This window comes from Cyprinodon variegatus, unplaced genomic scaffold (assembly GCF_000732505.1).
Source record: "Cyprinodon variegatus isolate N-32 unplaced genomic scaffold, C_variegatus-1.0 Scaffold476, whole genome shotgun sequence".
Classification (NCBI taxonomy): Eukaryota; Metazoa; Chordata; class Actinopteri; order Cyprinodontiformes; family Cyprinodontidae; genus Cyprinodon; species Cyprinodon variegatus.
Window position 1 is genome coordinate 57,984 of NW_015150929.1, and position 11,826 is coordinate 69,809.

Consider the following 11,826-nt stretch of genomic DNA (forward strand, 5'->3'; position numbering starts at 1 on the left):
GTGTATCAAGACCCTTAGTAGATAATAGACTATATAGCTTATATTGAGATGCTCTATTTAAAGTTATAGTTGTACTTTTTTGTGTGCCAGCAGGTTATTTTTCAGCCATTTCTTAGTTTTAGCAGCGGCAGTTTCTGGGTGACATTTGGCGCAAAGCTTTAACCCATTGGTGCCTTTTTATTACTACTGTGTAAAAAAATTAAACACAGTGATTAATGCTGTATTAATTCAGACCAAAAATATCAAAATGCTAATCATAATCCTTATCGTTGAAGCATATTAGCTGTCCTTGCTGAATAAAGTACTTTCTGAGATGGTCAAAAAGATGCACCCTGACCCTCATCTAACTAAATTTGCGTATACAATATTTAGAAAAATCATTTGTTTTCTTCCAAGTCCTACACTGCTTTACTTAATCTTTGTCAAGATAAGATGTCAATAGCAAATATTTAAGTTTGTGGTTTTAATCTGAACAAAAAAAAATGCATAAACCTTCAATACTGTTGCAAAAACGTTTTAGTTTCCAAAAACATGACACACAAAAATTAGTCATTGAATATAAGTATTGCTCATCCCTTAATGGACACGTCATCTATGCAGGTCACACTTTACAAACAGACATGCGTGTGTGCCATACAGCCAGGGGGACACATTAAGCCTTAGGACAAACACCTACCAGATAAGACTAGAGTTGTTGTTTTTTTTCAAAACACCCAAGACTTGCAAAAAAGTGCGTCACAACACGCTCATGCAAATCTTTTCAAATTTAAACCCTCACAGACACCTGCTATGCTGTTAAAAAGAGAGAATGAATAGAAGGGACACACAGAGAGAGACAGCCCATGCAGGAAGACCAAGAGCAGAGGAAAGGAAATACGAACTCAAAGGACAGCGCCTTTACGTCCATAGTTTGGGTTCTGGAACTGATTGATTGGACTCTTGTAAATTGGGTTTTCTTGCTACAGGTGGAGAATGAGGACAGAAGAGAGTTCAGTAGTGAAATGAAGAACATCAGAACAGTAAAAAAAAGAATAATTAACAGTAACCAGAGAGAGGAATAAGGACAAGTGAGAGATCAGAGGGTGAAGGCCGACACAGCCGACTACAAAAGCTACCTTTTAGGAGCTGCTGTTCTGTGCAAGGTTCCTTTAGAGAATAAGAGGCGGGGCCTATTTACTGACTGAGAGATATAATAAGAACCGGTTGGAGGGGTCTATCGAACCAAATTAAAGACAGAACACTGTCGCCCCATAGAGTTAGATTGTTTACTTGATAAAACCGCTGACGGAGTTCCTCAGGGCTGTACATTAGGACTCCTTGTCCTATCACATTATATGTGAGAATATTATATATATATATATCATGCTGATTAGATAATTGTATATTTCTCATCTGCTCAGTTGTTAACACCCTTGAAATTTTTTTCATTTTGGCTTTAATGCTCAATTTGTAACCTTAGAGAAGGTTGAATGGGTTGCTTTATGGTATTCTCAAATTGTAAAGAGTTATTTTTGCTATTTGTAAAACACTTATACTTAATGATCAATCTCTTATCTAAAACCTGAGTTACTTTTCTTTCTATAGAAATACATCTAGCGGTTTAATCCAGTAAAAGAAATGTCCAGTTTCTGCTAGCTGCTTTCCTCAGACCACGGTGATCCGTTCTTAATAAATACTTCACACTGCTGCCTGTGTCCTCACTAAGACTAAGAAAGTAGAGCACATCACCCCAGTTCTAAAGTCCTTCCACTGGCTCCCTGTATCTCAGAGAATAGACTTTAAAATACTTCTGTTAGTCTATAAATCCCTGAATGGCTTAGCACCTAAATACATCACAGACTTGCTATCAGTGTATCAACCCTCCAGACCACTCAGGTCTTCTGGCTCCAGCCTGCTCTGCATACCTCGAACCAGAACTAAACATGGAGAAGCAGCATTTAGTTCCTATGCTCCACTTATCTGGAACAAACTTCCAGAAAACTGTAAAAGTGCGGAAAGCCTGAGTTCCTTTAAATCAAGACTAAAAACACATTTGTTTAGGATTGCCTTCGACTGTTCTAGTTAAACAGTTCAACTAAAACATATTTTCTTTAGTCAAACTGTTTTTAATATTCTTTTTCGTTTCTGCATTTTTTATTTTATTCATTTTTTTTTATTTTTTCCTACTTGCTTTGATTCTTTTTATTTTCCTGTATTTTAATCATGTAAAGCACTTTGCATTGTCTTTGTACTGAATTGTGCTATACAAATAAATTTGCCTTGCCTTGCCTATTGTGCTTCCTTTTTATTACTTTAAGGGAAAGCATGGACACTAATTTAAGATCTGCAACCCTCGGCTTTAGATGGTGACTGCATTGCAGCTCAGGGTGCTACATACCCGTCTGCACTACTGGAAAATGAAAGCCTATTAAATATGCAGCCTCTGTGCCTTCTTCAAAAAAAAAAAAAAAAATTAATTTTGGTTGTTGTATGATTTCCAGGATAAATGAAACCAATACTTCCGAGAAAAATCAATGTCTTCTGTTTCAGTTTTTATATTAGATTAGATTCAGATTAGATTAGATTCAACTTTGTAGTCATTACACATGTACAGGTACAAGGCAACGAAATGCAGTTTAGGTCTAACCAGAAGTGCAGGACAAATACAGGACATGGATTTTCTACTGAATGAGTATAGAGATGAATACTATTATATATATAATGAATATAATATATAGATCACCAGTGTTATGAACTAAATTTACAGCTGGATATGTACCGAATATAATATACAGGTGGATATTACTATAAAAAAAGGTTTTTACAGTTATGATTTTAAGATCTAAAAGACGTGAAATTTCCAATTCCATATGTAGGTTTCCAACAGAGACTTTGGTTACAACGTGAGAGCACGGGTCGCTCTTAGTTTACAGTCTTTAGTGAGAATTGAAGGCTGCTGCGGCTCGTCGCCTAAAGCACTAACAGGCTGAGGTTAGTCAGCAGGAAAACGTCTCTGCAGTAAAAGAGAGAAAAACAACTGTCCTCTGTTTTCCCACTGAAAAAGAGTCCCTTATAGCAGGATTGAAAAAAAATAAGGTATGCTTTGTTTTTTTTTCTTTGAATCTGTTGCACTAACATAGATTTCTCCCGGAACCTAATTCATACACAGCCTCGTTCCCCTATGTGTGCATCTGCTAGCTTTAATTAAAAAAAAAGATACATTTGTTAACTTAAGATCAATTTATTGTTTACTGTTTGGTTCAGAAATGTTTTTGAATCGTTTAATTTTAGTTTCAAATGTATTTAGGGTGTTTTCAGTCACTTTTTGCCTCACCAATATTGATGGTCATTTCTTCTACGGCTGGTTAAAAACAAGACCAAGTACGAAAACTAGGTGATGACATCATCTAAGGACTTATGGCGACTTTCAGGACAGCCAGTCGCAACTTTCCTTACTTGAGAGTTGGAAACAGTGCATTCTTGGATGCTAATAATAGTCTGACTTGCTATCACTACTCCTGTATCTATCCATTAAAAACTGGGATTCCAAAAATCTGTGGGTCATCTTCAGGTAGGCTCTACATGCTGCTTCTTGTCTAAATCTTTACCAATAAAGAGAGCAGGAAAGGAGAGTATAGAAAAAAAGCTAATGTTGCTAATGTTTTATCCACATAAATGAGTGTACACAAAAGCCAAATTCAGGTCAGAATGAGATCTATTTATGTTTATTTTTATCCTAAAGTGTAATAAACATGAATTTGTAGAAAGTTTCAGATGGACTATATATGCAAACGTTGACAAAGTGAAATGAGCTTTGAGAAAACATTAACAAGACGCAGATAGCAATTGGTTTTTCACTAGTGTTGGGCATTGAGAATCAATGGGAACCAGTTCAAACCTTTAAATTCTGTGTTGTTTAAATCTTATCATTCCTGTTTTCGATGATATAGAAGTGCCAAATATTGGGGAAGAAGAAATTGCAGCATTATGTGCCTAAACATCTGCTTGTGCTACAACATTTAAAAGTGTGGATTAATCAGAATCAGAAATACTTTCATGATCTCATAGGGAAATTACTTTATTGCAATAAGGAAATACACTGAAAAAAATCTAAATCTAGATTTGTCATTTTTTCTTTAAAAAGGTGCATTTGTTCTTGGATTGAGGAGATAAAACAGACATTTTGCCAATGGAACAAGACAATTTACACTTAAAATAAGAAAACACAATTGCATTGTCTTATTTCAAGTGCATATAATCTAAATATCTAAATATCTGATCTAGAACTACTCATTCCATTGGCAAACTATCTCATTTACCTACTCAAATTAATGGCAAATACTTCATTTAAGAAATGTTTACTTATTTCTAGATCATTTTTCCAGTGTAAACACTCAGCTACCGGGAAAATTGGCGATGAGATAATATGACTCAAAGGCGCTGCACGGCCAACATGATTTAAAGTTGCCAGAGTCGGCCTAATCTCTGACCCACTGCACATCTATTGTAAGTTGGGCTTTTTTCGGGGAATTTGTTCCTCCTCTAAATTAGCAAATCTTCTTCAGGGACAGTAGAACCTTTTTTATATTCCTCTTACTTTGCGTCTCAATAGAAACCCGCATTGATTACTAAGTGTTCTGCATAGAAAAAAAAGCCCTTTAACAAGAGCTGGCGAAATTTTGAATAACTTTTTATGCATGACTTAATACATTGCTTATTTTATTTCATTTGGATTCAGTTTCATACGATAAAACTTACTAATCGTACAATTCAGTACGATAACTAATGAACCACAAAAGTAAAGCATCACTGTTTCCACTTCTTACTTTAAAACTTCATGAGCGCAGAAAAGATGATAAAAAATCAGAGCAAGTATGGAGAAGGAAACTCTGAAAATGTGCTCCCACTCTTAATCAAAAAATCACTTTGTAAACAGACTCCAGCTTAGAAAGCTAGTTTGGAGGTTTAACCTATAAAAAAAATACTCTGCAGTTTTTCCTGTTTACGTAGTTTCAACTCCTTTAAAGAACAGCATATATTTATATTTGGGTATGCTGTTTTTATTATGTTTAGAGTGACAGTTAGGGGTAAATTTAATAAGTGATTTTTTTTTTTACAGATCTTTAATGTATTAAGGACATAATGCCTTGATTTCCCCCTTATTTGTATTTTTATGTCCTAAAATACCGGTCTCATTAAGGTCTATTCTATAGTTTATGCCTTTCCTGCAGCGGAGCGATGAAGGAGAAGATAATGGCGTGTTAACTTGTCTTCTGCAGCAACCATAACGCCATACCTCCACTAGATGGCGGAGTACGACTTCACATGATACAGAGCAAATTCCTGCTTTACATACTGTTGCTGTTGGCTCCCAATGTGACATGAGGGAGGAAGCAGGGAGGGAAGAAGCTGTAGCCCCTCCCTGGAAAGTCTTGTTATGCACAGAGCACATAGCATTCCCAAAAAAGTCCACACAGACTCTAGCGTTTTTCCTTTTTCAGTTGAGCCCTGTTCAAAAGCAACAAATTCAATCTGCCTTCGCTGCTGCCAGCGAGAGCAAGAGCGCTCGTAATGACATAAACATGGCTGCAAATCCCATCTGCTGCTAAGAACAACTGACTACCTTCCCTGGGAAGAAATGGAGGCCGAAACTACACCTGTTTTCCACATTTAAGCCGCTTTACTAAAAACCTCAGACAAACATCAGCCATGATGATCCTTTAGACTCTCATAGAGAGAGATACAGTTTCGGGAACCCACCGTATCCCACTTGGCGTTCATCTTCTCCTTCTCAAACTTGGCGAACTCTCTCCTGTCGTGGATAATCATAAGCAGCTTCCAGATGAGCAGGAGTGCCAAGCCTATCAGAACGATACCGGCGACCACGCCTGCCACAATGGGGATGATATCTGGGCCGGTGGGACAATCTGAAACAGAGCAGCAGAGTTTTGTAACCTCTAAGGTGAATCTGTATCTTTCATTCAACGCCTCCAACCCCCACGATGAGTCTGTGCTCACCAGGCTCCTCCAAGACGTAGACCACGTTCTCTGTGTTGTTGGTGACGCTGTATGTGTAGTACATCCAGCAGTCGTTGGCGTCCCTCTCTTTGCAGTGACCGATGGGGTAGGCACCGTCGTTGGGTTGGGGTAGCTTTTCCCTGCTTTTCACTTTAAACAAGGTGAAGTAGCTGCATTCTTTCTGACACGTTTCCTTCTTCTCCCCAGTGCCAAACGCCCGGCACTCCACGCAGTCTCTGACGAAACAATACCAAAAATCTGGTGATGTAGAGTCTTTCCAGGAAGCATCTATGATTTACTCATCCTGTACATATCTTAAAAGGAATTCCTTTGATAAAATATGTCTTTCATTAGCTCGACAAGCATTTTTGCAAAACCCCTTTGGAATCTATACCCCTGCACTGCAAAAACAATCTAGAAATAAGTTAAAATGTCTTAAATTAAGGGTATTCAACCTTAATTTGAGAAGGTAAATGAGAAAACTACTACTTAAAATAAGATAATTAGATAATATGCAATTGAAATAAGAAAATGCAACTTCGTTTTCTTATTTTAAGTGTAAATTGTCTTGTTGCATTGGCAAAATGTCTCTTTTACCTCTTCAATCCAAGAACAAATGGACTTATTTTAAGAAAAAATGACTTATCTAGTTTTAGATTTTTTGCAGTGTGATTTTTCTCAGTGCCTTGTAGAACTCTTACACTGTCAAAAGGAATGCCTGCTAGTCTCAGCATGAGAATATTTCTTTAAAATATAAACCTTATGGTCATGCGATCAAGGTCATTTCTTACTTGTGTTCAGCACAGACTCCGGGACAGGTGGGGCACATTTCGCACGTCGAGCCCTGGAATTTAGGATCATCACACTTGCAGGTGCCGCATTCGCACCGTCCTCTGCCGTTACAGATCTGCTTGTTTTTGGCCAGACACGTGCTCTGGTCCAGAGAACAGTCGCAGGCCGTTCCGTTCCACATGGGGTCACAGACGCACTTCCTGCACACGCATTTTCCGTGCCCTGCAGCGAAGAGAATAGCTTTTTAGAACAGTGTCTTCTTTGGCGGGGGAGAATATCATTCATGGTCCTACCATCACAAATAACATAAAGGAAAAAATGTATTTCTGGGATTTTGAACCCAATTGGAGATTAACTGATCAGATTGTTGTATTTTGTTTCTAATGTGTGAATCTGACCATCCTGATGCAGTATCAAAAAAATTGTTTCCCTTTAAGAAGTTTTACCAAAAAAAAAAAAAAAACAAACAAACAAAAAAAAAAACACTGGTCTAAACACTTTTCTCATCATTTATTTATATTCAGGGGCAGAATCAACATCCTGTGGGTTTTAGAGGGAAGTAACTGGTTAGAGTTTTTTTATCTATATATAATTTATCTATATAATATATATGATTTTTTAATTTTATTTCACTTTAATCTCAGAATTCTGACTTTAATCTCAGAATTCTCACTTTTTTCTCAGAATTCAGATTTTTTTCTCAGAATTCTGACTTTAATCTCAGAATTTTGGATCTTAATGTAGATGGGCACTATGATGGAAGAGATGTGGGAGCACTAAGCTTCACTGACAAAGATGTGAGTTGTTTGAGGTGGCCAGTGACACATTGGTGGAAAATGACGGAATTAGGCAACTTTTTACGTGTCCGAGGGGTCCCCTCATTAATGGAGGAGCAGAAGGTCATTAAAACAAGAGAGCTAGTCTCTAAAACAGACATGGCTATGGCTTAATGCTAACAAGTGTGTTAGCTGTCAGAATTCTGAGATTAAAGTCAGAATTCTGAGATTGAAGAGAAAAAAGTCAGAATTCTGAGATTAAAGTCAGAATTCTGAGGAAAAAAGTCTGAATTCTGAGATTAAAGTCAGAATTCTGACTTTTTTCCCATATTAAACTGAAATAAAATGTAAAAATCAGTTAACTTCTTTTTTTTTCAGTAGCCCTAATCCTCTTCCGTACAATACCAATGACTTAATTCACTGTAAATTTTTAGCGTAGGGAGTAATATGTACTTCAAGTCATAAGCAGACTTGGGTTCATTAAACTGGGCAAAGTACAGGATGAGAGGCAGACCAAACCGTAAGCAAGTCAATATGTTTGGCCGATTTTGATTGTATGGGCATCGACTGATAGCTGAATGCATTTGTAGATTCATTTGTGCATTCAGCAGCCATGTTTTAAGATCACATGAAGTACAAGCATTGCTGCTCCCTCCATTGCTTTCCATTGTTAATGTTTTCTATGATATATTAAGAAATGTTTAATTTTTTTCTATTTAATTTGAGAATTGTGTAACATTTGTTAACATTAAAAAACAATATTGTTTACAAAATTTGTCAGCACATATTGGGGATCGACTGGAGTTATTTTATAATAATCAGTATCAGATATAACTTGGAAAAGGTTCAAAATGTTTTCCAGATGAAAGAGAATAAGAAAACTCTCCTCTGATAGATTTGATCTGGTTATGGTTTATTTTGATATTTTACCTTGTTTAGCGTATTTCAGAGCAGATAAAAAAAAAAATCTTGTGTTTTTATTAAACAAATGTGTGTTCCAAGTATTTTCTTAAACTGTCTGTAGCATAATATACTGATATAATAATATAATTTATATCTAGAGTAGAGTCTATGACTCTATTAACCCTTTATATGGCAAGTTAGCGGTTTTGATCATTTGCATACCCATTACCAAAGTCCTCCCACATCGCCATCCCTCAGTGACGTCTAGAAGCACAAGATCTATATCCAGCCATTCAGCAAAGATGCTGCTACATGGCTTATTTTAGCAATTGACCAATTAGATGAGCCCTTGAATGATCTATTATCTACTGTAAATTAGGTTGAAAAAATAAGTTAACATGTCAAGAAAAAAGGTAAAAAGTTAATTGAAAAGTTAAACAGTTAATAAGCCTAGTTAACATTTATATTTAGCTTTATAAACTAAAAAATGTAAGTGCCAGTATCAGCATTAAAGGAATAGTACACCCAAAACATGATTAGCCTTCATTTTCTACTCACCCCCATGCTGAACAACACTCTGGAGTACTTTTTTGATATCTCAAATGCATCTGGAGATCTGGGAGGCTTCTTGCTGTCTGCTGACATTCAAATAATGGAGGTCTATGGCGCCCGAGGCAGAAAGGTCCATAAAAGTCCACAAAAAACGTGTCAATATTCCTCCATACTGCTCGTCCAATGTATTCCAAGTGTCCTGAGTGGGTAGCATCCAGAATTTACTCGAAACGAAGTCATTTAGAATGTTTTTAGAGCATAAACAGTAGTGTATAGGATTTCCTGAAAGCGTGCACATGCGCGATCACGAGTCTACGGAAACTGCGGCAGACCAAACCAGATGAAAGTGCGCATTCAGCGTCTGCTCTGCCGATAATGCAAGCGTAGAAGAAGAAATGTGCTGTTTACCTGTGCAAAGAAAGAAACAACGAAAGAAAAATGTCTGAGGACTTCCGTGTTGAGGAAGAGCTGAATGCGCACTTTCATCTGGTTTGGTCTGCCGCGGTTTCCGTAGACTCGTGAACTCGCAGGCGCGCGCTTTTAGGAAATCCTATACACTACTGTTTATGCTCTAAAAACATTCTAAATGACTTCGTTTCGAGTAAATTATGGACGCTACCCACTTAGGACACTTGGAATACATTTGACGAGCAGTATGGAGGAATATTGACACGTTTTTTGTGGACTTTTATGGACCTTTCTGCCTCGGGCGCCATAGACCTCCATTATTTGAATGTCAGCAGACAGCAAAAAGCCTCCCAGATCTCCAGATGCATTTGAGATATCAAAAAAGTACTCCAGAGTGTTGTTCAGCATGGGGGTGAGTAGAAAATGAAGGCTAATCATGTTTTGGGTGTACTATTCCTTTAAGGCCTCTAAGGCAAAAAAATGTGTTTCTTTCACTCTCAGAGTTTTTTAAATGAATTTCTTATAGAAGCATTTTTGTTTTTTTTATTAATATATTCGTGCAAGTTGGCGTTTGATGTTATTACACTGACATTAATTTTTGCCATCAAAACATCCATATTTTTTTAATGATACAAAGGTAATAAGGTCTTGTCCTGGATTCCACTAAAACTATTGGCTTGAAATTTAGATTTTAAAAGGATTTCACTGAGTGCTCTATAAAGGGTTAAACTGGTGGAAAAAAAACTGTTAAAAGAAGCAAATTTCTGAAGTGAAAAGACAATTTTTATTCTCCTTTCAGTTCTATTTCTCCTTAACTTTCAGTCACGTTTCCATGTTTCATGTGTTGAACCCATCTACAGAATCCATAACAGAATCTCATGCAACGACTATAGTCCACTGTAGGGTTCCCCCACATTTAAACCTCCAATAAACTTACCTCCACAGAGTTTGTTCCCGGAGCGGTCGCAGTTAAAATTATCGCACTCGCAGAACTGGCCGCTGTACCTCTCCTCTGGGTTTTCTCTTGTCTTGCACTCACACGTGCCGCACACGCATTCTCCATTGTTGCTGCAGATGTCGGTGCCGTTGTCTTTGCGGCAGGTCCGGTCCATGTCCTCTGTGGCCACGTCGTTGCTGCTGCACTCGCACTTCCTGCCCACGCGGCCGTCTTTGCACCTGACACGCAGGTTGGAAAACTAGTATCCAGGGATTTCTTACAGACATGTAAGGGGTTTTGGTCGTGCCGTTACCTGCAGGCGCCACACTCGTAGGTTCCGTTACCAAAGTGGCAGTCTGGGCTATTCTCTATGCGTTGATGGTGGCAGTCGCACTCACAGATGAAGTTGAGGGTGATCTCGACCTCCTCGGTGAACCCCAGGGGCCTTACCTTGATGATCTCAGGCTTTCCATTGTTTGGACAACCCTTAGAGGTGATGCTGATGTTAAAATGGACCTGTGGTTGAAGAAAAACTGTTGAAAAACTTGTACAAATGAAAGAAAACATGTTTCTCCTGAGTATCTAATGTCACACAAGTTGCCGGCGTGACTAAAACTCCTCCTTGATTCACATTTTCTTTTTTCTTCTAATGACTAAAGCAGAATCCATGTATTATTGCACTGTTGAAGAAATGGCTGGAAACTGGAAAGGCTTTGTAGCAGTTTTTTTTATGTGACACCAATTATAAAAATACTACAATACAATACATAGTAATTCTACAGATAGTACCAACCAAACACGCCACTATTCAGAAAATATTCATCAGAACTTTCAAGATTAGGATTATCTGCTCTGGATTTGACTCAAATTAATCAGGCAAATTTTGTAAAATGTTTAAATTAAGATTTCAAATGCAAAAATTAAAAATTTGGTTTTGAAAATTTTCAAAACAATTATATTTTCCACTGTTTGACATAGTATGGCTTTTTTTTCCAAAGATGATACCGTATTTTCGTGACTATAAGGCGCATATAAACGTCTTTTTTTCCCCTCAAAGAGTGCGGCGCGCCCTATGTGTGTTGTTACTGCGGACGTTTGAGACCACCATAAGAACGTTAAAAGGGGAAGTGTGGGCGTGGATGGATAGAAACTGCCGCCTATGGTGATATTTAAGAGAAAGACTTTGCCTAAAGAGACTTTTCCAGCTGGAGTCGTTATTAAGGCAAATGAAAAGGGCTGGATGGATGAGGAGATGATGAAAGAGTGGCTGAGGGAGGTCTATGTAAGGAGACCAGGTGTTTTTTTCCAAGCATCACCATCGCTGTTAATCTGTGAAACAGAGCTGTTATTCCGGGAGGTCTGACAAAGGAACTTCAACTTCTCGACATCGGTGTGAACCGGCCATTCAAAGTAAGGCTGCGAGCGGCGTGGGAGCGATGGACGACCGACGGAGACCACAGT

General features: G+C 37.8%; 1 protein-coding gene across 1 annotated transcript in view; it reads right to left on the reverse strand.

Moving 5' to 3' along the window:
• The window catches only part of LOC107094308 (integrin beta-1-like), a 27,158-nt gene that overhangs the window by 2,735 nt on the left and 12,597 nt on the right, over window positions 1-11,826 (reverse strand). The window contains exons 6-10 of the mRNA XM_015389852.1: window positions 10,679-10,881; window positions 10,366-10,604; window positions 6,789-7,011; window positions 5,998-6,233; window positions 5,740-5,906 (exon numbers count right to left, since the gene is read on the reverse strand). Coding sequence (XP_015245338.1) covers window positions 5,740-5,906; window positions 5,998-6,233; window positions 6,789-7,011; window positions 10,366-10,604; window positions 10,679-10,881 — 1,068 coding nt within the window. The remainder of the gene's footprint in view (window positions 1-5,739; window positions 5,907-5,997; window positions 6,234-6,788; window positions 7,012-10,365; window positions 10,605-10,678; window positions 10,882-11,826) is intronic.